Source organism: Nelusetta ayraudi, unplaced genomic scaffold (assembly GCF_046127955.1).
Source record: "Nelusetta ayraudi isolate G7.1 ecotype Tasmania unplaced genomic scaffold, CSIRO-AGI_Nayr_v1 ptg000013l, whole genome shotgun sequence".
Taxonomy (NCBI): Eukaryota; Metazoa; Chordata; class Actinopteri; order Tetraodontiformes; family Monacanthidae; genus Nelusetta; species Nelusetta ayraudi.
In genome coordinates, this window is record NW_027466063.1 from 236571 (window position 1) to 262457 (window position 25887).

Consider the following 25887-nt stretch of genomic DNA (forward strand, 5'->3'; position numbering starts at 1 on the left):
CCATAAACCATATGCTCATGAAACCCAAGCACGGACTACAAGTTTTGTGATTACACACATATGGTTGCAATTATGCTCATGCCAGTCGGGCAAGCTCCCCGTGGCTAGACGGGCCTGTGGTAGTGACACTCGCTTCCCTGAAGTCATCACGCCAAGAATGGTTAGTGTCACAGCCGACGATTTTGAACCTGACGCAGCTGCGTCTCCGCCGAGTCGTCGCTCGCGCCGTCTGCTAAGCTGCGCGGCCACGCGCCATATGACGGCGAGGTCGAATTAGTCTAATATAATTGTCTGAGTAACAGTTTCCAAGAGGTTAAGAGCGGTTGATCATTTTCCTGCTGTCCCTTTTTTTTTGCTGTCTAAAGGTTGTGGTTTACCAAGGAGGGTGGGAACAGAGGGTTCGATTTCTTTGTCAGAGGCACCGAGTCGACTGAAGTAACGTAACTTGGCACGTTCCTTCAAGGCTGCAGTCACCGGACTGCACCCCCCCCCCCCCATCTCCCAAAATAGCTTCTTTATTGAACAGAAACATTCTTGTCCTGTGTTCGCAATCAATTTTAAGGAGAGCCGCGAAAGTCATTGGCGCTGTGGTTTTAAACAACTGTGCAGAAGAAGTGTGCACGCGAAAAATGAACAAATGAAGGAAGAATCGCAAAGTATGAACCTCTCAAAACTGCATGATATCTATAACATTGATGTAATGTGGCATATTCCTTCTTCTTCTGAGAAGGAAACATTTCTCTTCAAACACAGCTTGTAGCAAGGTGCAAGACCAGACATGTACCTCTGCTGTCTTAAGTTGCGTAGACGTGTCCTCCAGTGTTTCACAACCACCGCATAGACCCCCACAAATAAAGAAAAAATAATAATAATAACGATCATGGCTTGGGGCCAGAAATAGCTCATGAATGAGTGCATCTTTTAAAGAGATTGTCTGCCCCGAAAATGGATGTTTGTTGTTGGCACTGTGGCTACTGTACTTGCCCATTAGGTGGAATTATTTCCATCAGTGAAGTGGATTAAAACAAGTCACTGGAGCCTCCATAAACAAAAGGGGTGAAGAGAAAATTTTGAGCACACTCTCCCTTTAACTCAATTAAAAGAGCTATTCATCTATCCCATAACCCCTAATGCGATGCTTAAATTTTCTCATGTGTCTCTTCATAATGCACTCAAATTATTTTGCGAAAAAAAAAAAAAAAAGAAAGAAAAACGGTTGTCATATTTCCAATTTTGCACCCAAACCTTCTTTTGGATTTGTGCGCCACAACAGGCAAAAACATAGCAGCATGTGTTTGCGTCTTGCTGAGCACTGATAAATGTGCGAAGACAACACAACAGGCGCAGCAGACTCTAACCTGCTGCCCACCCCCACCCCCTTTCCCCCCCTCCTCCTCTGCTGGAACCAGCTGAAGCTCCTGCCAATCTGATTTCCGAAAGAGCTAATCTAAGCTAATAGTTTAGATAGCGCCACGCCTTTCACGCTGTGCCAAATTACGCTATGTCAGGCGTCTGCAGGGTGTTTCTTCCTACCCGAGGCAGCACTATAGGGTTTCTGTGCCTTAATTTAGTTAGAAATCAACATTCCCACCCAGAAAGAAGGGCCTACCCCAGATGACTCGAAAAACAGATCACACAGGATGAGCTCGGGTCTCCAGCTGTGCTTCCTATAACCTCTGAGAACCCTGGAAAGAGCCTCCCCTTGTCCGATCAAAGGCGAGTCCAACAGTTCTGATGTTTTCCCTTTGCTCCGTGTTTCCTCTTCATTCTGGACAAGCGGCGGCCGAGCTCCACCGAAAACGAGCGCGTCTGCCTTTACAATAACACAGTGTTCAACACGATGGCACATGAATCATTCCATTCCAGTATAAGTATTTCTAGCTGTGTATAGTTTATTAGTTTAGTTCAGTTTGTTATGCAATTTTCATAGGCACTTTCTCGGTTAGTTCAGTTGGATTGAGTTTTTTTTCTTTTGTTTTTTTGTTTTTTTGGTTGTTTTTTTAAAAAAAAAGTAAGAGCGGAGGACGGATGAGTTTCATATTGCACAAATATTTTTCTGATTCAAAACTGAAGTCTGACATAATCTCACTGACTGAGTCAAAGCCACAGCAGGCAATAAAGAGGAGCCGTCTCCGCCAGCTGACTCAATATGAGTGACAGTGGCCTATTTCATTGTTCATTCATAACCTTTAACGACAAAGATTTGTCAGGGTTTTGTGATGTTTCTTCCCCTCCAAAGTTGCTCCGAGCTTCGTGTTCACAAATGCCTGCTATTACTCCTATTATATTTGACTCTGTTTCTTCCTTTGCCCACACGATCCTGCCACCGGCCCCCTCATCAAAGAGATTATTATGAAATGTAGGTATTATTATCTACCTCCTGTATCTGAACAATGGTGATTGTGCATAAATGTGCAGCCTGGCAGGTCTATCAATCAGCGGCAGGGAGAGAATGTCCCTCAGGGAAGATGTAAGCAGTGCGGGAGACAGCATGGCACTTGAGGAGCGTGGCCAAACGCCAGGAGCAGCTTGGCAGCCCTCGTCTGACACAAGACCTCACTGCCGCAGCCGCACAAGCTCTCTCTGGTTTGGGCCGACGGCGTGTAAAACAGTGCGCAAGCTCGAGCTCGGATGCTGTCAGAAACAGAGTTACCGCCAGGAGACGGATCGAGATCGAAGACGAGGACAAACCGAGCGCCGTGCCCCCACCGGAGTGAAGCCCAAGAGGGCCGGAACAGACGGCGCCCGGCCACACAGAGGCGCCGCAGCGTGCACGCGAACCTGTGATGGCCGCGCTCGTGCGTCCCCTGCATTCTTTCCTCAAACTTCCAAACCCACAATCTGCACCTTTAAGTGCCGTCTCTCGCACCAAATTACCGAGACCATCAAGGCTTTCCTATTGCCATTTACGGCTCCTCCAAGTTCAACCGTGCCATGTCGATTTGTTTTTCCATTACCGCTTTAAAACCGTCGACTTGCTCCAAACTGTGCCTGAGATGGACCATCTCCGGAGTGGAGACAGAGTGCAGCTGGCACGTGTGAGAAGAGACGAGGGCAGCATTCCGTCAGTGCATTTGGTAAGGTTTAATTAATTAAGAGGGAAGTTTTATAATAATTGCGGGCAAGCAAAGAGACCCCTAAACCCTGATTCGGCCATTTTCTAACTGTTGAAAGAAGAAGAAGGGGGAAAAAAAAGAAAAACCAGATGAAGATTTGGTTGCTGTGACCTTCAGAAAATACTGTTCCCGTTATCTAGAAATGAAGCTGAAGCTGGACTTTTTTCCAAAAGATGGCCAATCAGTCTCAGATTACAAATCCTGAGTTTTAAAGGTTTTCCTTTATTATCTAAGTACCGTACCGTATATGACATTTACGACCGAGACAATGCACATTAATTAAAGGAGGAGCTCATTGTTCAGCGCCCTGCAAAATAATCACCAGACTTGACAAATTTGCTGCTTGAAGGGACAATTCACTTAAAATGGCTATTCAACTCATTACTACTCATCCCAATGTTAGTAGTAGTCAAGGCTAGCCAAGTATGCTAGTATAAAACAAATAATGAAAGACATTTGTGCAGCGGCTTGGTGCCACCCATCAATTGATGTCAAAACTGCTGCATTAAGTCATGTTTTCAGCCCAAATATCTACAGTCAGCAGTCACTTTCATGTGACTCTCACAAAAAATGACGAGTTCTGGTAGCATGCAAGCTAACTCTCCCACAAGTCAACAGGGTGAGATCACATGGCTGGTTTGCCAGTGAGGTAAGGCAGGTTAAAGGGCCACTGGTGTCACTGAGGTGCTTAATTGCGAATGATGCGTGCCAACGGTGCCTGGCTGCAGCTTAATACTGACACCAGGAGCTGTGCAGAGTGAAAAAAAACACACAAAAAACGACTTCCAGCACTCACCAACAGTTAGCGCACTGACAACTGACAGAAATAATTTGGAAAAAGGTCCCTCCCATATGTGAGGGCAGCTACAGGTCTTATAAAGTAGAAAAGTCACTCTTTTAAAACCACCCACTCCTTCACTGAAAGGTTCCCCTTCCGTTTCACAAGTATATTACTTATTGGGAGAACATAGTAATGATTCTTCAGGCTGGCAGATTGGCGGTGTGGTTCGAGTGACCATACCGTCATGTAAGGGACAAGGGTTCAATTGCAGTAACAGCCGTGTGCCCTGGCCAAAAGCCCTCCGGCGAAAGGGTGAAAAAAAAAAACTCAGTCACTCGACTCCTGCCACATGTTAATGTACTCTGACTGACACAGTCCCTTATTTATTTTCATAAGGCTCCCAAGACATGCGGTGACTCATACATAGAATTTTTTTTTTTTTTTTTACAATGCCTACCTTATCCTTAAAGATATATGATGGCAGATCACACACACACATCATGGAAATGCACAAAGAAATCCATAATAAAACATGTTGAAACTAGATGGAAGAATGAGAGTGAAGAATGAAGAACGAGTCTTTCGTCAATTTGAATAGAAAACAAAACAAAATACTGAAAGCAAATATCAGCTCGCCTTTTGGCCAATACAAGACGACTGGGCATGAGCACTGCCAAATGTGTCTGTATAGGTCTCACCTCATCTTGAGGTAGTCCATTGTACAGACAAATCTTTAAGCAGGAACGTGAGCAGCTGTGTCGTACATTAATCCAGGGCATTCTTGCTATTCTTGCAAAAATGGAACCACAAAGCCACAGTCTGACCACATTTTCGTATGACTTAAGGAAATGGTGATTTAAAAATTCTATTTCTTTCCTGTCTGTAAGGTTGAACTGTTCCTCTGGACAGAGGTCTGATTTACTGCCTCATGTGAATGACTTTACATATCTTTCTTGTTCAGGAGGAGGTGGTTGGTGCCTGCAGTGACTGTCATGCCTCACTTCTTAGAAGATTTTAAAAATATACACGTAGAGATGATAATTGCTTGTCATCGTAAGAACATTCTGCAAGTCAGAATATGAGTCTCTAATTATTATTGACGGGAGTTGGGTAACAAGATAGTCATTACAGAGCTGAACAGAAGCCAAGCTCAGGCTTACATTCTTCAAAATGTGAGATTTATATCTGATCGTTTGCAGTGTGCCAGCCAAATGCCACATAATAATTCTTAAGCCCCAGGCACTAACAAAGACAGAAATACACAATACATAAGAGATTTTAAAAGGTACCAAGAGTGTCAAACAAGCATGATAAATCAATTATTTTACAAAACAATGAAGTAGAATCATTAGGTGGCTTCATGACTCTGCTGGGGGCAGAAACTGAGCATAAAGAAAAGGTTTACATCCCACTAACTGTCACAAACTTTCCATGTCCTGAGGTAGCAGTCAGCAGCAGTCAGCAGCAGTGGTGCTACAGTCGGGAATCATCAGGTGATCTAACCATCCAATCATGTCAGATGTCAGTGGCACTGACATCAGATTGAATGGAGCGATCCGACACGGCAAAGATGGTGGATATCTCGCAACTTTTCACAAGCAGCCAATCATTGCGCTAGTTACCGCTACTTGCATGTGCATTAGCTAGCCAAGGCATTGGTTTATGCGTTAGTTTCATCTCCAACAATACAGAACATCTCCAATCAGTCCGTCCCGGTGGCCAGCACTGATCCACTTGAAAGCGAAGATGGTGTCATTTAAAACATGATTCTGGTTTCTGTCTGTGACTCAAATTGTATCTAAATTCACTGTCAATCATGTTTTTTTCTATAGACGATTGTCACGTTCTGGGACAATTGTCCCCATTCCTCTAGATTGGGCTCTGGTCTCTTTGGGTATTTCATTGGCGACCCATAAATGGCTGCCGAATGGGAAAAACTTGCCCATAAAGACTTCCATCCCTCCAGCATGAAAGGTTGAATCGACTGAATTCTTGATGCTAAACAATATTGTCTTCCTTTTTCAGATGGCGAGCAAGTTTCCAGTGAGTGAGGAGAAATCAACAGTCATGGCTAATAATGAAGCTCATTGTGGACAATTCCTTCACCTGCTTGCTGTGTAGCCACAAATCCTCCAGATTAGCTGCTAATGAAAAAAGAAGCAAAAAAAAATATATATATATATATACATACATACATATATATATATGATAATTGCTGTCAAAAAAAGACAAGAGGAAGTGCGGATGGGAAATGTGAGGGGGACCAACGCCCTTGAGTATAATGCTTCAGGCATACGTGACCATTAGCTGTCACTAATTTAATTCCGCAGTGCGATCCGGAACAATCAAGCAGCAGGCTCGTCTTAAGGATGACTGGAAAAGTCCAACCAATGGAAAAGTTACTTTGCATGGCAACATGGAAACAATTCAAAAACAAGCTTACTCAAACCACATATAAGTGAGGCGAGGCGTCACGTGGTGGCAGACCTGGCAAAGTTCGCACCTGCGGCTGGAGGAATGAAAACAAATCTGTAAAAGCGCAGACAAAACGTCCGTACAAAGGCGGCGCTCAACACTTAAGCGAGCTATCCCACAGAGAAGAAGTCTTCTGTGGTGCAAAGTGTTGTCGATTGTTAGAACATGATGGAAACTTGTTTCTCATCCTCACTACCGTGGCAACTTTAAGAGCCTTTCCATGGGAATGTGCGCCAGTTGCCGGAACGGTTCCAAGAGATGCAGGGTTTAAATGTGGGTTAGGGTGAGCCACCATTCAACTGGGGATCCCAGCATGGCGGTAAACCTTGGTGTGCTTCACTCCTTCCTACTGTAAAAGCCGGGTTAAGGCGTCGGGCCTGGCAAAGCAGGGGCAGCGCTGAGCCTCCCTCATGCCTCCAACCTGCCTCTCTTTTGCATCCACTTGTTGTTATGTTGGCGCGATTTGCAGAATGTAAATGCATATTCACTGACATTCATGTGTTAAACATTGTTTTAAGCAAAACTTTTGATTTTCATTTTAAATATACAGTTTTAACAAAAGAGTTGTGTCCCGTATTTCTGTTACATCTGCTTCCTTATTTCAATGGTTAGGATTGCAAAGATGAGAGTTTATTGCCCAAGAATCATGCATCAGTTGACATTAAGTTGGGGTAGTGCCATACAGTTGAACCCAAAAGCGCTTTATACAAGAATGGGCAACTGCCACCAATCAAGGCACTGCCAGGCCAATAGAAGCGTTTTGGGCTTCAGTGTCCCAAGGAAACTTCAACACGTGGATAGTTGAAGTCGGAATCCTCTGGTCATTGGACGACCCACTCTACCAATAGTCACACAGTGATTAGTGCTGATCCCTCATGTGGGATTTGTTGAGATTGAGATGTGTGTGATATTTCACACTCAGTTTTTGAACTGTGTGCAAATAGTGCACTGAATGTTTGCATACTTCCCAGAATGAATGAATGTACCTTGTACACTTACACTACGCAACACAAATGTTTTGAATTTAGGATGCACCTGTCAGGTAGCCATGTGTAATGGCACAATGACACTGATCTAAAGGCTACAACTGGCCAACTTAAAACTATAGTTTGCACAGTTCATCTTACAGAGCTGTGAGTAATTAATTAGCTGGCTCTTTTATTTTTATTAAATCTACCCATGTTGAATATAGGGATTTATCCTCAGCAACAGGATGGGTCCCTACTTTCTGGATGCTCTGAGTCTTCATTTGTCTAATTTGGTGTTTTGGCAGTGATGTGTACATACAACTGTTCCACAGTTTGCAACACCGGCCCAGTGACCAGAAGAATAATCCCCAATGACCTCACCTGCTGAGGGATGGCAGCTTGTGGTTATTAGTCTATATGGGTGGGGAGAGGCTGTTTTTCAGGATGTGCCAGTCAGATAAATATCCTAATGCCTGTGGTGGGATGATGACCGCACTGTCTGAAATTGCCTTGTGAGTGATGTATTCCACTACGGTGGACAGAGACAGTAGTCACGAGGAGGCCACGGTGGAAGGTGGAGCCGGTCAATAGAGTATGGATGTTCGGGACAGCAGTGTTTAACGCCTTGTGACAATGATCTGGAATGGTATTTAATGTGGTGGACCTCCCTCATGCCTGGTTGCCGTCCTCTAAGCTCTCTCATTAAAGGCTTAGCTTTAGAGATGCACTATGTGAAAAAAAAAATGAATTTGGAAGTCACAGCCCTGCTCAGGTCTTCAGCTGACAGGCTTTCTTTGTTTTAAGATCTCACACTTGTGCTTTGTCAGCATGTGGTAGGTACCTTGCTGTCATACAAAGATAAACAAGCACATGCTGTGGTTTACCATATGATTACACACAACGAACAAGATTAATCAAAATTTCATCTGCAAAGTTGTGCAAGATCAAATCCGTGTTTACTGAATTGAACCAGAGGCAACATGATGTAGTTCAGGCTCTGAAACAATTAGCGGGCTATATTAACCGAGAGGAGGGGGATGAATTCCCTGAAACATAAATCCACTCAATATTCAATTCAGACGCAAAGTCAAGTATAAATATATAGAATCTGTATTTTATTCAGGGCAAGCGCGTCGATTATAGACACGTGTGGTGTCTGCGTAGGTCGAGCGGACTTTACGTCAGCCATCAACACCCTAAACAGAAGGCACATGCAAACTGGAAAAGAGGATTATTTTAAAACAGCCCTATGTCGTCACACCTGTTGGGTTAGTATGATTTGGAGTGGACGTCATGTGGTCGCCGTGTCAATTGTCACACGTCAAGTGCTGTGGTGTGCCACCAGCTAATTGTATGACAAGTTTCCAGAAAGCTCTTTCGATGAGAATCACAATAGAAAAATTACAGAAAGAAAAAAAGGTTTGTCTGCTCGCATGGGGAGGTTTTTGTCTTTTCCAAAACAGTGTATGTATTTCAGCTGTATCAGATTATGATTTATTTATTTATTTGTTTATTAAATTAGTGTATATTTTGCCACCGCTAAATAGTTTCTACTCCATTCGAAATAGTCTGAAATTGAGACCAGGTCACAACTGCTGCCTATACAGCTGCGAGGTAAAGCACTTTTCGATGTAAATATCCAGCAAACTCTAAAGTCTATTTAGTTACTGTATCAACAAATGAAAGCAACTGTACTCTGTTTGGTTTTTCTTTTCGTTTTCTTCTAACATTAGTATTAGTAAACCAGTCTCGCTGGCTATTAGAGCAAAGCCCAAAATGATCTTCCGAGCCTTTGCAGTTCCTCTGTGGTCATCCTGACACACATTTCTTGTAGTTTTCAAGTGGTGCTCAGAGGTGACCTCATGTGATGCGTCTGCAGCCCTGAAAATGGAGTTCAGCTGATGTTGGGTTACATCACCCACAAATGCCAAAGGGAAGAAAATTCTTTTTTTTAGTTTTCTTACAAGGTGCAGTGTGGAACTGTGCATCACATGTGAGTGATAAAATCCACGGATGCGCTGAAGATGTGTTCGACACCAAATCTTCTCTTAGTTGTACAAGGAATCAATGCTTTTAATATGACTGCAATGAAATCCCATTAGAAAGGTTAGAAAGGCTCTATTTAAAGGAGTAATCTAACCATAGAACAGTAGCTTGTTAGTGTAGTGGTGCCCAGCTCTGCTCCACTGATTATAGGGTTTTCTTTTACTGGAATTATGTGCAAAAAGTATAACAGCACATGTTCTTCTGTTGAGTACAGGAAAAAAAAAAAAAAAAAAAAAGTCTGGTGAGCCTTGCAAACTCCGAAAGGACATGCTCCACCATCCCCGTGACTCATTTTAGGGTTTGAAAAGTAATTACTTGCAAATTAGAAGTTGGTAAAATACCGTTCCATAAATTTAAAGAAATAATAATAATCAGGGAAATTGTGTTACAGTGTCAAATGCAGAGGCACTTTTCCTTCACTGCAGAGACACCTAAAAGATGTTTGGCGCATGTTGATACAGGATTTTATATTTGGGTTGAAATAGCCAACATGTTTCCATGGTTTTGTCACTTGTGCCACCCAAACCCCAAATATTCGTTTTTCCACATGGTTTGAAAAACACAAGTGGCACACCAGCGCGAGAGTGGCTAAGAAAAACATTTGTGCCGCCCAGTAGTGCTGTTAACACAGAAATAAGTGCTCTTAAAACAGTCTGTTTAGATTTTTTTGATTTATTGGTAACCGTAACATCGGCGCTGGCATCAATAATAATGGAGACCTTCTTAAATAAAATCGAAATATTCATAATGAGAGCTCTGCGCTGACGCTTTTAAGAGACACATGCTGGTTCCCAGATGCTCTTGGCTCAGTATCGGGGCTTGTAAGCATTTTGTGCATAAAAACGCATTCAGTTTTTTGCAACTGCACAACAAAAACCCAGTCGGGGCCAGACAGCATCTCTTGCGGTCTATGAAGCAAAATAGCTTTTTGACCCAAAGACGTCCACTGTAGGTCCTCACTGGAGCTTCCACACAGACATTTTGTCAGGCTGAAGCAATATGTCAAGAAAGCACAACATCACACAGTGGAAACAATTTGTCAAGTATTTTGGACTCATGAGTAAGATATCTGAGCAGGAAGGCTCAATAGCTGCAAGTGTCATGAAATCTAGCGTGGACACTGCCGTGAAAAAAGGCTTTTAGTGGGGTTTTTTGGTTGTTTTTTTTTACTCTAGGCTTTGACAGCATCTTTTGGTCTACTTCAATTTCAAATTCTACCTGTATGATATAAAACTTGAAAACTTGATAGGAATTTAACGGTCAGCTGTAACAACCAGGAACAAGATCCACGACTGACTGAAAAAGAAGTGTTTGTTGCGATGTAGGAGGAGGGTCAGAAGCCCAGCTGACAACTGGAGAAGTCATGTGGAGTTACATTTCAAGCCATCTGCCTTGTAAATGACCGAGTGTTTCCCTCTGTTTTTTTTTTTTTTTGGTTTTGATTTGTTTTGGGGTTGTTTTTTTTTTTAGAAATCTTAATTGTTGAAAAATCATTAGTATGGTTTGGATATGGAATCGCTATAAAGTAAAAACACAAATCTTGCTGTGAAACGGGCCGTAAAAAAAAGCCTTTCGTTTATTGGACTTTATTCCACTTGTGGCTTCTTCTTCCTTTGTGTTGGCTTCATGCATGACCACCGCTGAACAATATTTTTTCGGGGGAAAATTCATCCGTCAAGCTGCGGCACCTGCACTAACTGGGTTTGTGACAAAAACGGCTGGTATTCCATAGCCCTTTCAAACCAGACATGTGGTATTGTGGTTTTATAATGGGGATTGCGCCGCTGTACATAATGCAGCGGTTCCCAAAAGGGTCAGACAGGCTCCGGGCTGTTTGTTTGTTGAGGGCTCCCTGACAGTTGCATGTGTGCTCACAGTTCAAGAAGGACACGGACCCACCAGCCCGTTCAAATTTTAAAAATTAGGTGCAAGACGAAGAACTCATTGGTCCAAGTCAGATGAAAACGTTGCGCACGTTTCTCGTTGTGTGTTTTACATACGAGCAACAATTTAAATGTCTGAATAAATAGTTTAAAATTGAAAGCTTAGGACTTGCTGTTATTGCAAAAAGCGTATTACTGCAATGTTTAACCAAACTCCTGCTTAGGCAAGTCAGGAGCAAAGTGAAAACTTATTTTTGCAAAGTGAAACCTTATTGTTGCTATTTGTTCTTGATCTTCTTTCAAAGGCATCAAAGCTGTTTTAAGTGAAGCTATTACAAAAGTTACTTAAGCAAATGTATTTAGCACTTCCCACCAACAGAATTATTTTCAAGAACAGTAATTATTTCACGATCGACAGCTTAAAGGCCTTAATACACAATTTATTTGTTGTTGGGGCTTTTTTTCCACGCAATTCAATTGAACCGAAATGTATCTTTTCCAAAAAAGGAACACCATCCAGTCACGAAGACTGGCTGTGGTAGATTTTCAAACTCCTCTACCAGGATGTGAAACTCCCCACTTTGGAGTTGTTGTTTTTTTGTTTAGTTTTTTTTTTTTTAACCTTGTTTTTAATCACAATTTCTAAGTAGTCATAAAAAGATTCATGCATTTTTGGATCATTAAATCATGTCGCATACAAATACACACCTCAAATAGTTTTACCTAAATTAAATCGAGCAAAAGAATCTGTTCGCTCTCTAAAACTTAAGTAGATAAGCCAGAGGGAAAAAAGTGCTAATTGTGGGGGCCAATCGCTGTGTGTTTACATGGGTTTAAGTATCTGAGCGTTTAGGACTAGCCTGTTGCTGACACACGTGAAAGCCTTCAGAGAGCGCTTGTGTAAAAAGCATTAAAATTCCCCACACAATAAAACCGTTATTTATAGGACCATAACAGCCTTGTAGTTTGCCTCACACACACCCGGGAGGAGGAACTGAGACACTCAATCCTCCCATAGACACTCACTGCTGAGGCCACTGCAATGCACGGCTCCTCCACAGCGTCCTGATGCAAGCCACTCAAGGTTTTAAGCCACATAAAAAGCTCAAAGATTGCTTGAAAATTAAGTGAACCGGTAATTTGCAGCAAAAGGCAAGTGGGGAGAGGAGGGGGAGGAGTAGGTGCTCAGAGAGACACGAGTGATGTCATCGGGAAAAGCGTGTAACATTGTTAAATTATACAAAAAAAAAAGACAAACATGTGACACAACGCTTGCGGCATGCAGGAAGAATGTGTCACCCACTTGTTAAAATTCTAAATAAAAAAATTAGCAATCAGGAGAAAATGTCCTGGATTAAAAAAAGAAGCGGAGGAGTGGTCGTGGGCACGGGGCCGGCAGAGTTCAACAGCGGCGCAAGGTTGTTTTTGTCATTGTGACACTGAAGTTGAGCGCAGTGCAGAGCACTTCCGACGTGAAGTGGCGTTCGACTGCAGCTGGAATTTTTCCTTGAAAGCTGCAAACCGTGCTTTGATTAAAAGAACTCAGTGTAACTTCCCCTGGTCCCAAATTGGGAAGTGAATTCATTTTCCCTCTCACTGCCAGCCCAAGTGGCTCTGAAACCAAAAGTAAAAGTTTGTGATAGCATCTTAGCTATCCTAATGAAACCCACCATGCTAATTTCAGACTCGGCCCTCCTCTAAATAGCAAGATTTAAACCAAACTACAACAAGGCACTTTTTTTCAGGATCTCTGCATTGAAATGGGTGAAATTCCATAATATCCATCCATCCATCCATCCATCCATCAATCCGTCTACCGCTTTATCGGGTCAGAGGCAGAGTCGGGTCTCGGGGGCAACAGTCTCAGCAGAGACACCCAGACTTCCCTGGCCCCAGTCACCTCCTCCAGCTCATCCTACAGGACCCCAAAGCGTTCCCAGGCCAGCCGAGATACGTAGTCCCTTCAGCGCGTCCTGGGTCTTCCTTGAAGTCTCCTCCCAGTGAGACATGCCCGGAATACCTCCATGGCGTCCAGGAGGCATCTGGTTCCTCTCGATAAGGAGGAGTAGCGACTCTACTCCAAGCTCCTCCTGGGGAACTGAGCTCCTCACCCTGTCCACAAGGGTGCGCTCAGCCACCCTATAGGGGCAAACAATTTAAATGGAAAAAAATACCTGAAGTGTATCCTAGTAAATACTAGCAGTGACTTCCTGCTTGGGCAACAATCCACCCAGTTGAGGACATTCGACGAATCTACAGGAACTGCGAGAGGTGAGAAATTGGCATATTGAGTGTCGCACGGCTGCTTTTGTGTCTACCAGCATCAAGTCAAGGTGGGCGACGGTGTTCTATTGAGGTGACTGCGCCAGTGTTTTTCACCTGCAACCGCTACTTCCAGCTGGCAGCCAGCACCGAGTGTCTGGGAGAGGACAGAACGACCGCAGGGTGACGAAATAGAGGAGGAAGAGATGGATGCCGAAGTGTCGCTTCAGTGTCGCCATTAGGATGCAAGTCCAGAACCAGTAACGCGATGCAACACGTGACATGATAGAAGACTGGACCCAAAATAAACAAAAGAATACCCGACTAGTCAAATTCAACCATAAAAATCCCACTATAGTGAACTCACTGTGTCTCGCTGTTTGCGACCAATACAATTTGTAATTTTCTTTATTTTTTTTTATTGATGGCCTTCGTGTCAAACTTAAGATCACAGAGGCAGCAAAAACAAAGACCCAAGGATTGAACACCAAAATAAATAAAAAGCAAAATCTATTCCATGATTAGCCAATAATGCTGACGGTCAGAATGCCCTAAAAGCCTCTCCGGTCAAATGACTTCTCACTAACCAAGCATGGCTAAACGTACCATATGTATAGCCAAGTCAGAGTATGTACTGTATGTTCAGCCAACATTCTTTGAATCAAAAAAAGATAAAATAAATGGTTGAACTCTTTTGGCTAGACCCATTTGACATAAATTCAGTTGAAGGTGTTGAGTTTTCCTTACACAATCATTTCATAGAAACACTACGCTCTATTTTCACATCGGTGGCACGCTGTTTCTGCTTGATATGGCACAAGTGTGTTCTCCAGCTTAAAGGGGATTTAGTCATTAACCCCTGCTTTCTTTTTAAACCCTGAGAAAATTTCTCAGTTTTTAACCGAGAAAGAAATAGGGACCTGATATGGGGGGGGGGGGGGGGGGGTGAGAGTCAGCCTCAGCATGAGGAGCACAGGGAAAGTGCAGGTCCGACACTGTTAATGGTCCCCTTAAAAACATGACATGGTAAAAAGTTCTAGTTTTAGTTGGAGAAAATCCCTCCAATCAACAGACAGAGCGGGAGTGTGACATGGAACTGTCGCCCCAGATGGAAAAAAAAACCCAATAGAGCCACTAAGTTTTCATTACCTTAAACCTGACAATGATGAAAATTGTGTATTGCCACTTTAAGGATGTCATGAAACACTGCAGTTCCTGAAGGTGTCTGCTCACACCAAGTTTCACACAAGCTTCCACACAGTGAGAAATCGACTGTCCATTTCTGTCAGCTTCTGCTGTGTGAACAAAGGCAGGCGGCGTGACCGAACCACATTTACAGCAAAGGTTTAAATCAATATTGCATCTGGCACAACTGCTGCCGTCTAGTTTTCTCCACTTCCACTTTACCCGCAAGATTGCAAAACTCTATTTATCCATGCAAGGCCTGGCTGTGTCACTCTGGCAGTAAGCTCATCATTGATTTCCCTCTTATGATTAGTCCTGCAACTCCTGCTCATTCCACTGTGGACGGTGATTTCGTTTTTTACAAAGTGGTATTGATCCATCGAAGTTGTGGCAGAGAGACTGGTTTGCTTTTCGCCACAGCAAATACTGCCACTCTGTGTTCCAAAACAGACGGTGCTGCCCAATAGCGGAGCTCTGCTTTTAACTACACTGCATCAGAATTACACCAGTGAAAGAAAAAAAAAAAAATGCAGTCAGCACAGTACAGCTGACTGACTGTTTAGGGTCGCCTGAAGTTTAAATCTCAATCAATCTTTTCTCATACCAAATAAAGTTCATTTTAAATCTGCTGCTAGACACTTTCAAAGTTGGAAAGTAAAGACTTTAAAATGCGTGTATATAAGTTAAAATGTCATTTAGGGTGTATAAGACACCTTAGAAGTTACCATCACAAGTTTTGAAATGTCACTCAGTACTGAAAGCCAGACCCAACAACATGAGCGTGTTTTGTAAATTCCCATCTTCTGTGGTCAAAACCATCTGGTCGACAGCTAATTTGTTCCTTTGCTGTTCCTTCACTTTACTTAGTTATGAAATTGAAAGAAGTGGACTGGAGAGAGAGAGAGAAAAAAAAATCCATCATAATCCTGTGGACCCAGCCTAAAAATCTTTCATTTAAAGGAAAATCATTTGAATGTTTACTTTCGATTATTGGGAAGGGCTTCCATTGCACTAGCCATTAAAACATAATGCTGTGGAAACTTTAATCTAACTTGAATTTATTCTGTTTATTTGCCAGGGACCAAATAAACAAAATAAATGTGACACCGGACTTAGCTAAAAGCTCATTTCCATCTGCAGTCGAAACATAACAGTAACTCCAAACAATAAAGACGTACACCTTGACATTAAATTACTTTAAACATGCACATATGTGGTACCACATAGTAACATCAAGCACATGTGGCAGAGTGCCTCTACTGTATACCTTGTGTGCGCATCCTTATCCTGCTATTGATTCTGAAACAGAAAAAAAAAAAAAATAGCACGGCAGCATTAACACTTTAAGCCATAAACTCTAAACATTACTTGACGTGCAGTCATAAGGACAGTGATGGAGACTTTTCATGTTCACAAAGTGTGAATGCAGGCACGACTGCTTGTGCATCACTATACATGAGCCCTACGTGGTGAACTAGAAATTTAGGATGCACACACCCCTTTCCCTGTGAGTAATGGATATGGATGGATACGAATTTACTTTATGTAGTTTAGCTTTAAAAAAGTCAACTTGCATCAGATACCCATTTTCATTTGCATCACTTTATTTTCCTGAAATATGCCTTTTGTCCCTGAAATCCAGTTGAGCAACCACCAGATTCCGTGACCAATACGTAAGGCAATGCAGGTAAAGAAGCAGCTGAGCGGCGCAGATTGCGCTGTCGCCAGAGATTCTCCATCCACCTGGCAGGTGCTTGCGCAAGTCACGACGGCGGAGCCCAGGTGATGCAACAGGTCTGAATGGGACCGCGCTGCATTTCATCACCGTAAAGGATGTCCGTCAAGGACGACACTCTGCGGTCGCTGTAATATCGAGTCTGTTTAAACTTGAAATGCGCCAGTTTGGTGTCGACGTCGTCCATCGAGCGCAAATTCCATTTTCACAGTGTGCACGTTTACGTCGTGGTGCACTGCGTGCATTAGGGAAGTCACTGAGACAGAAGCAAAGCGGCGCGCTATGCTTGGCTAAAAAAAAAAAAAAAAAAAGGCGCGTTCCTTGCTTGTTTAACGTCTATTGAAGACGCGCCATTTGGTCATAAAGCCTCCAAAACTGAACGATGTCATTTCGCTTGGATTTTTTTTTTTTTTTTTTTAATTCCCCTCCATTAAGGTGAATATGCCATCTCTACTGCCAAAGCACACGACCATGTTAAGACGTTCCGCAGGGCAGGCGGCGGTCGTCTTTGAGGTCATTCCTGCGCCAAAGTCGCGCCTCAGCTCTTTGAAAGTGCCTGGGATTTCAGCTGCTGCACCTCGGGCCAGACGACTAAGGGTTCAAAGGGAATTTGAAAAAAGGGGCAGTTTGATAGCTCGTGGACTATCTAATTTCCCCAAAAGCCTCCGATGACCGGAGCCTGTATCATTTAATTAATCCCCGTCATGACGCGCTCAGAGGCAGGTAGAGAAAACAGGGAGTTGGCGCGGAAGGAGAACCATTACGCAGGTTGGCATGACATCACCACGGGGCTGTGCTATATAGCGGTGAGGACTAATACACAGAGTTAGACGAGCACTTGAGAAGCCCTGGAGTAAAGGACGGACCGAAGCCTCTTATGTGCCGCAGCTGATTGGCTGATTGCTTCCGTCCCTCTGTCTGAACTTCGGCGCAGAGGAATCCCTCAAAAGAAAAAAGAAAAAGAAAAAACCTGCAGACTTTGTCAAAATGAACTTGTCGTACCTGGTGGCGTGTGGACTTATGGTCACCCTGCTTTCAGTCAGGATCGGAGCAAAACCTTTATCTCAAGCGCAGCAGAAGGTAAGCGGAATGCACCTATATGTCACTTACCCCCTTATTATTAACACTTTAATGTTGCTCCTTTGCGCAGTGTAAACGTCGAGATGTGCCGCTTCAGGGCTGAGCAGCTGATGCGCACACCAAAGTGTTTTCAGCTTATTTCCCCCATATATTTGTTTGTTTGTTTGTTTGTTTGTTTGTTTAAACTGCGACCATTCAGCCAGAAATCCGCACCATCGCTCATCTCCCTCAGCACTTGTAGCTGGAGTTGACGAGCGGCGTTGAAGCGCCGAGAAGCCATAAACACGTGCTTTTAAATCGATCCGTGACGCAAAACTTTTGAAGAGGTCTGAATGAATGTGCTAAGATTCAGGCAACCGGAAAAACGAAGTCTTGCGCATAAAGTTGCATTTTGCTGATGCGGTCTGACTGTTTGACTGCGTTTGGCGGCGATTTCAGCTGCTGCAAAAGTAAAAGAAAAGAAAAAAATGACTCTCGCAATTCGGCTTTGAATCCGAGCGTGTGCAGCGCACAGAGGATAGGAGCGGGCTGCAGGCACCTGCTATAATATAAGACACCGCAGTGAAAATGTAAAGACGTGACAGGGGTTGCGCTGATTTTCACGCCATACGGGAAATCCTTAGAGGAATAAACAAATTTGAAGCGAGTTTTTTTTTTTTTTCTTAAAGGTTTGAGTAACTCAAGCATCACTTGGATGTGGGCGGCAGCTGGTTTTTGGTTGGGAGCAGATCAACTTAGCAGAGACGGTGGTGGGCGGGGGGGTATTTTTCCCCCTTTTGACCCGTTTGCACTGTGTTGTGAAAATGTTTGGATGAGCTTAGATGCGCCGCACATTCACACCTCCTTCACTTTAAGAAGGCAAACTGGTGGTTTAAAAACGGGTCTGTTATGCTCTTATTTAAAGTGACTTACAATCACCTCCTAACGCCTTTGTTTACACGAGGCGATGCCTGACGGGTTTGTTTTTTTCTACCCCTTTTCTGTCTCCCAGTCTCTTAAAAGTTTGCTGGGCGACGAGCTGGCGGAGTTTCTGGAGTCGGAAGAGAGGGAGAGGCGGATCGACGCCGTGCGCTCTCGGATGCGGCTACTGCGAGATTTACGCATGGACACCCGCGCCAGAGGGATGTGGGCTCGCCTCCTAAACGACAACCCCCCGCCCAGGAGACACAAATCCGGAATCAAGAAGGGGGGATCCACGTCGCGGAGTGGCTGCTTCGGCCATAAAATGGACAGGATAGGGACCATAAGCGGCATGGGTTGCTAGGACCGGTGCAGCGCTGTGATGGTGAGTCACGTTTAACCTCTTGATGGTTCCATTTCCCCCTCATGTTTAGATCGGAATAGAAAAACGAGGGGGCTGGGAGGGTGCTTACGGGAAAAGAAATTAGTTAGAAAATGAAACTGGAAGCAAATTGAGAGACCATAACTTGTCAGCCTCGGACAACTATCTATCTATCTATCTATCTATCTATGGTTGACAATGTCACAAAGGGACTTAGTTCAGGAGATGTTCAGGACAAGAGACAAAGTGTGATGATAATGATGATGGCGATGAAAACAGGCAAGGGTGTATTTTTACTTTGATTCAAGCCCATCACCAGATCTCAAATTAGAGATATTAAGAGACATGAGCAGGGAAGGAAGGACGTTCTTGTTGACTGTGCCGTGGCAGAACTGAGCAACACACAGTTAAACTTCCACTCAGACGGAGATATGAGCTTCAAACAGCAGCTTCGGCCTCAGCTGCCGGTTCTCATGATTCGGTCAAACGTCAACCAACACTCCAGCAACAGCCTCCCACAGCAACCCCCCCCCCCGCACTCCACCTCCTCCCCTCCACTAACAGGAACCCCCCTTAAGACAGCAGGAAAGCCCACTTAAACTCACAGTAAACTGATGTAAGGGGAAAAAATGTATGGCTATTCAGTGAGTCCACCCCTCTGCCCCTTGCACTCGAGTGCATCATCATCACCATGAATGATTCCATCTGCTTCATTCATGGACAAATAGCTCATATCAGGTTTTAGAGGAAGTGTGGAAGGGTGGGAGACACAGGGGCAGGGAGGTGGGGACACACACATTGTAAAAGACACGGCATCCTGCGGTGGGCAGGGGCCTTTTTTCGGGAAACCCGTGCTCTTTAGCCATGTAATTTTTAAGAAAAACAACAAAAGGGGCTGTGGTACTAAATGAAGTCATGAGGAAGTGAGGTGACGCACAATTAGTCCTGAGGCTTGAGGTCTTTTTTTGTGGTAGAGGCAGACTGCAAAGTGTGAGTCTGTGACTGGGCATGAGCGCGAGAGTGTGTTTCTCATAAACTAACATCCCTTTTGTTGCCCTGCAGTCGGGCCGTGTTGTGTTATAATTGGGTGTCGGATGTTTTCTTTAAAGGAAAAGCATGCAGAGGGAGACACAGGGCAGGGGGGGAGGGATTCCCAGTGTAACGCCAGACTTTTGATCTAAACTGATGGATGCACGTGTGACACAGTGGAATGTTGTCGTGTGACTTGTTTTGGGATGCCCCGTCTAACCTCGCTTCTCTTCTTCTCTGTCCTCCTTCCAGATCATTCGACGATGGGTTTGAATAACGAAGGCTCAGTTTGTTCTCACCTGAGGAAAAAAACAAAATAAAAAATAAACGCACCAAGTGACAGATTTTCAGTACAAAAGTCACCAGCATTGAAAAAAAGCAACTCTGAGAAGACAACGCTACAAAACCCCATCATATAAATATTTACATATGCAGTTATATATATATATACATATATAAATATGTGTATAAAATATGAATGGTCAACAGATACAAACATTTGAGAGGGTGGACAATGGTGTAAAAACTACAAACCGCAAAGCTGTATATTGTTGCTGCTGCTGTACATTTATGTACTTCATCTTCCCCTGCATAAATGTATTTATGTTTAAAAAAAACACTATTTATATGTTTATAAAAAGAGATATTTATAATATGAGTTTTATTTATGTAACGTTTTGAGACGGACGCAAACTGCAGGTCAATTCTGTTTGTAACTTTTTTTTTTCTCTTTGTCTCAAATTGTTGTAAATGTTTTAAAAAATGATAAAAAAAAAAAATACAACATTTCATGTGCACATTACGTATCCTCTGATCTTTTCCTTTTTCCTCATAAGTTATTTCAGCGACACTTCTGCAGCAGGGCGACACAGTAATTGTAAATAAAAAGGGCTCAGTCAGTGCATTTAGTGAACATGTAAGTGAAATTAAGTTGAATTGTTTCAATGCACCTATCGGGCTTTATGCATATGAATAAAATTAAGTTAAATTGAAGTTTAAACAGATGAGAACATAGAAACTGATACTGTATTTTAAGCCATTCAACCACTTAAAAGGAGAGGAAAATGTTCTCGTTCCACCTGCTGAAGAGGGTTTATCACTATATAGTAGGTAAATCAGCAGGTTTAGGCACTGAAATCAGATATGCAGTGTTTACAATGGAATAATGGGTGAAACAACTTTGAAAAACGGAATTGGTTAAGCTTTTCAAGATTTATTATATAGCAATTTGTTTAAATACAAGGTGAGCTTTTTTTGGGGGGGGTGGGGGGGGTTTAAAAAAAAAAAAGCCAGATAAATATAATGTAGAAATGAAAAACACAAATCGCAAAATCTTTACGACTGATAGCTCAGAGGCTGCAGCACCATCTTGCATATGCTTTCAAGTGCAGTATTGTGTAAAGAGGTGATGGAGGAGTTCAACGTTGGAAAATGACAGAGGCTCCAAACGCACTCAACACTCCCTCTAGTGGGGGAGATAGAGATCTCACTTAGTTACTTAGTTTAGGCCTATAGCAGCTGAACTGACAGTGAGTTGATCCTAACCATAACCTTTGTGAATGAATGGCAGTGAGATGATAGGGTCTGCCTCCCTGAACTGAGGCTGGGAAATGGGTCCAAAGTCATGGAGCCAAATTAATAAATCTGCCTCCTGATTTACAAACTTAACCAATAGTCCTGCACCCTCAGAACTAACGGCTCTAGTAGGATGGTATGGATCAATGAGGTCTTCAATGTGAGATGGGGCTTCATCTCATCATTTTAAAACCAGACTAGTCATCTGGAGCATCTTTGATTCTAGTCTAGATTTTACTGGAAGCCAATGTAAAGATGCTGGGACTGGTGAAATGTGCTGTCAAGTAGAGGTGTAGCAGCGCTTTGAAATGACTGTAGGGTTCTAAGGGAAGAATTTGGACACCCTGAGATAGTAAGGAGTTACAGTAATCTAATGTGCGGCTGTTCACTCCCAGTGCTGTCAGAGGAAAGACTGAGACATGAAATTACAAAGCACTTGACAACTTCGACGTGCACCCTAGAGGACATAGTTGTCTAGTTGCACATAGTTTAAATGTGTTCTGGATATGATCTACGAAAATTCATGTCTTATTTTGTTGTATGAATACAACCACAACCATCCTCTGACAGGCTCTTTACTTCTATGTTGCAGGTGTTGCTGTTGTATCGTAGTTGAAGAAGCTGTTTCAGAAGCAATTTAAAGGCACTGCAGATAGCACAGATACAGACGTACACCGGTGAAAAAGAGAAAACTCATCCTCACAACCAACATTCGCTGCTACCATGGGACACAGAATGTTTTACATGAACCAGGGAGATAAAAGTAACAACTTGTGTTGTGATACGACAGCTGCTCGCGCTTTTGTCGAAATGTCTTTGGCAGCCTCCTAAATTAACGTCAGGGGTTAAAACAGGCATGAAGACACAAGTGCACACGCAAACAAACAGCGGCGCTATAACTGTGACGGGCCCAAGTGAATATGTCTTTCTGCTCATCGCCTACAGTCGACGTCCAAACATGGACAAAAGCTTCTCTCAGGCTGAAACCCACCAGCAAAAGTAAAGAAGACTTCATAAACGCCAGTGTTGCGTCAGACTCCTCACACCCCAATTCAAATAGATTTGCTTACAATAGCATCCTTTTTCAAACATCTGAGATACAAATTAATGAATTAACACCACACTTAAACTTCTTTACTTAGTTTTTAAATGATAGCAGTATATTTAAAATCATTTTAGTTTTTGAAGGATGATTTTTGATAATCATTGAGCAGTTCTAACTAAAAGTTGTTCTTTTGTCACATATTTCAGTTCTACAAGCCTAAATTGCAGTCATTTCTTTTTTTTAACTTAACTGTAACTTACTACTAACAGATTTTTCAATTAATGAACAATATCTAGAGGTACCATTGATTATGGTCACTTAAAGAACTTTACGGACTATTAAAAAACATTAAACAACGCGACGGTGGGAGAAAATGTGCAGCACTGCCTGTGTCTGCTGCTGGAGCCAATGCCTGGATGCTCAACATTTGCACTCACTGACTTGCAACAGCAGGCACGTTTTTTTTGTATTAAGTGTAACTGCATTAGAAGTGATGCAAACTTTGGCAAACAAAAAGTGGCATTAAGATTTAGCGCTGTGTGCTTTTAACAGCAATTTACAACTTCTAGTTAATATTCATCAGTTGCGTTTTGGACGGCCGCCCAGAAATGAATGTGCATTTTCATGCAATGATGAAGATTCTTCCTGACCTAAAATCCCAGGATGCATCTTTTTTTTTTTTACTCTCCCTGTGAATTTTGTTTATTAACATGAATCAACTGAGTCGTTTCCAGCTAAACAGCAGTGAGTGGACAGCATTTTTCCTTCTCTGAGCACAAAACACTGATTCCTTTTTAATTCACTGTATAAACAGTAACAGCGTTAAAACAAAACAGTGACTGAAAGATGTAATTATGTTGCTGTGGAGCCTTTTACTGTATGCCAGAAAAACATAGCCGGCAATCACTGCTAAATTTGTGATATGACTGTTAAGATGAAGCACATTATAATTTTTTTATATAAATTTACCCCCACGTGTCAGTGTTCATTCTCAGTCCTGCACTGCACTCCACACACCGTGAAAACAACATTTGAAGTTATTGGTTTAAAGTCTATAAAGCCAATGGTGCTGTGAATTTGGCACAATAGTGGCCCTTTAACTGAACCATGAACAGGCCATGTTCCCAGGGTCTGACTTGCTTTTTTCCGATATCATCTAAAGTTGTTATTTTACCCAGAAGAAAAGTTTAAATGTCAATGGCACGACATACAACCATTGTAACTTTTTGGTCCAGAATACAGAGAACAGGCAGGTTGATCTCAGCTGCCTGAGATCAACCTGCCCCCCTCCCCCCCACTCTCTCTCTCCCTCTCTCCCTCTCTCCCACACTCTCTCTCTCTCCCTACTTGAAAGAAGCAAGGGTTGTAAAATGCAATGCTGCCTCTGTGTGGTGCTATGAGCTTATTGCCTAAGTGGGCTGGTATTATTGAAATCTGCTCAGGGGGACAAGAAGTGCCTCAAGGTGGATTGTATGTGATTAAATATGCCACATTTTTTTTTTATAAAGATATGGGTTTGTTCAATAAAGGTTCTATTTATTGTTTTTTTTTCATATTATTATTATTTGAACACAGTGAAAGTAAAACTAAATACTTTTTCTGTCATGTCTCCTAAAATGTTTTTTTTTATTTTATTTCTACATGGTGCAGTGGTTTGCGCTGCCGCCTCACAGCAAGAAGGTCCGGGCTTCGATTCCAGGCCTGGGACCTTTCTGTGTGGAGTTTGCCCTGTTCTCCCTCTGTCTGCGTGGGTTCTCTCCGGCTTCTCCGGCTTCTTCCCACAGTCCAAAAACATGCATGTGTGTCAAGTCGCCTACAAATCAACACTGGAAGACTTGGATTTTCTACGGAATTCCTGACTCTTTCAGGTCATCCGATCACTCTAAGTGCGATGGCTGGACAGAGAGAAGAGCCAGCAACATAAGCTGGTATCCTTATATCATCTGCTTTGCAAATTCTGTTGTACAGATTACGTATTATAACCCTCTGGCAAAACTGCGTCAATGAGCCCTCGCAGTGGTCTCACAACAGCCCCTTCATGGACTGTTGATCCAGCCATGTAGATGTTGTAGACAGTATGTATCAGGTGCTTTAGACAGTCAATAAAAGGTGCAACACAACATTTATGATTGTTCAACTTACGTGTAGCATTCTAAAGCACCAGCAGTGCAGCTGCTACATTGTCATCCTTCAATCTCCTGATTCCTCTGCCTTGTAACACACAAAGACACAAACAAAATTATGTGTATGTGTCGTAGGAGGGAGGATCCCACCGTGTCCAGTTCCTGCTTATGGCGACGACAAACGAGTGGCGTGGGGAGATGTGTGTGTTGAGAAACGTGACAGCAGACGGGACAGACGCTACCTAGGAAAGAGCAGACGGCGTCACGCATTATAGGGAGACGCTGAAGTTGACCACAAAAACATACACGGACACACTTTGTCGGCATAACTTTATGAGATAGGAAACTTTGATTTACTTGATCCTTGTGAATTTGTCATCATTTATTTTGATTTACAACTTCAATGCAAACCGTTCTTATTCTTCTCATTTTAAAACGATCTTATCTCTCATATCTTTGCTATCTATGCTCATCATCTTCAATAATTAACTTACTATATCATCATTATGAGTAGAACTTATAACTTTGTTTCCATAATAACAAATTTACAATTTTATTCCCATAAATGTAAACCTTCACTCTTGTAAATGTATATCTTTACAAGCCTCAACACCTACTTCCTACATGTGCTCGGCCTCAGTTGCTTCCATATATACTTTGGAAGTTGTGCTGTGAACTGGTCTCTCGTTAATGTGCGACTTTACTGTTGTGAAGACTGAATTTGCGAGTTTATTCTCCTAAATTTCACATTGTTCTGGTTAAGCGAGACAGTTTGTTGTCAAAGTTTCGTTCTCAGTGTGAAAGTGGTGGAGGAAGGGGGGGGGAAACCAGGTGGTGGAAACAACGTGCAGATTTCCACCAGGTTGCTCACACGTGGTTGATGTGTGATGGCAACTGGCACAAGAACGCGTGGTTTGTGGACAGCTGCATGGGACACAGAAGTGCTTTGTTCTGAGAAGACACAGAAACTGTGTGTCTACACATCTACATCGACAGCTTTTAGGAATCACGCGGTACATAAAGTGTTTCGTGTCTTGAAAGTTATACATATATATATTACATACATACATACATAGAGATCTTTTTCTCAACTTACTTGAGCCCTCTAGAGTAACATCGTTTGGAGAACGATATCATCGCGAGAGTTCACTTGGTCCACTTTGTTTTTCTCCCTCCTTCTTTCTTGTGCTCATTTCTTCGGTGTGGGCGAGGCGCGGTCACGATGCAAATATACTAACTTGTGATTGGTGGCGACGGTCATGTGGGTGGGTCGACGTGAACGCGCGGTACAAGAGAGCGTGT

General features: G+C 42.9%; 1 protein-coding gene and 1 long non-coding RNA gene across 2 annotated transcripts; one reads left to right on the forward strand and one right to left on the reverse strand.

Annotated features, from left to right (window-relative positions):
- The first annotated feature begins 17264 nt into the window (after window positions 1–17264).
- On the forward strand, window positions 17265–20644 carry nppc (natriuretic peptide C). Its single transcript, XM_076022605.1, has 3 exons — window positions 17265–17531; window positions 18523–18816; window positions 20095–20644. Exons 1-2 carry the CDS (start codon window positions 17439–17441, stop codon window positions 18793–18795), a joined length of 366 nt encoding a protein of 121 aa, XP_075878720.1. The 5' UTR covers window positions 17265–17438; the 3' UTR covers window positions 18796–18816; window positions 20095–20644.
- Window positions 20095–25853, reverse strand: LOC142885863 (uncharacterized). The gene is made up of 2 exons (XR_012926345.1): window positions 25682–25853; window positions 20095–20141 (listed from the first exon to the last, which is right to left on the reverse strand). It is a non-coding gene; the product is annotated as an uncharacterized LOC142885863 (long non-coding RNA).
- Window positions 25854–25887: the final 34 nt, after the last annotated feature.

Bases quoted from the DNA above. Each gene is read 5' to 3' on its own strand.
- nppc (XM_076022605.1), top strand. From the start codon at position 17,439: ATGAACTTGTCGTACCTGGTGGCGTGTGGACTTATGGTCACCCTGCTT. The intron at 17,532-18,522 runs GTAAGCGGAATG...TCTGTCTCCCAG, and splicing joins TATCTCAAGCGCAGCAGAAG to TCTCTTAAAAGTTTGCTGGG.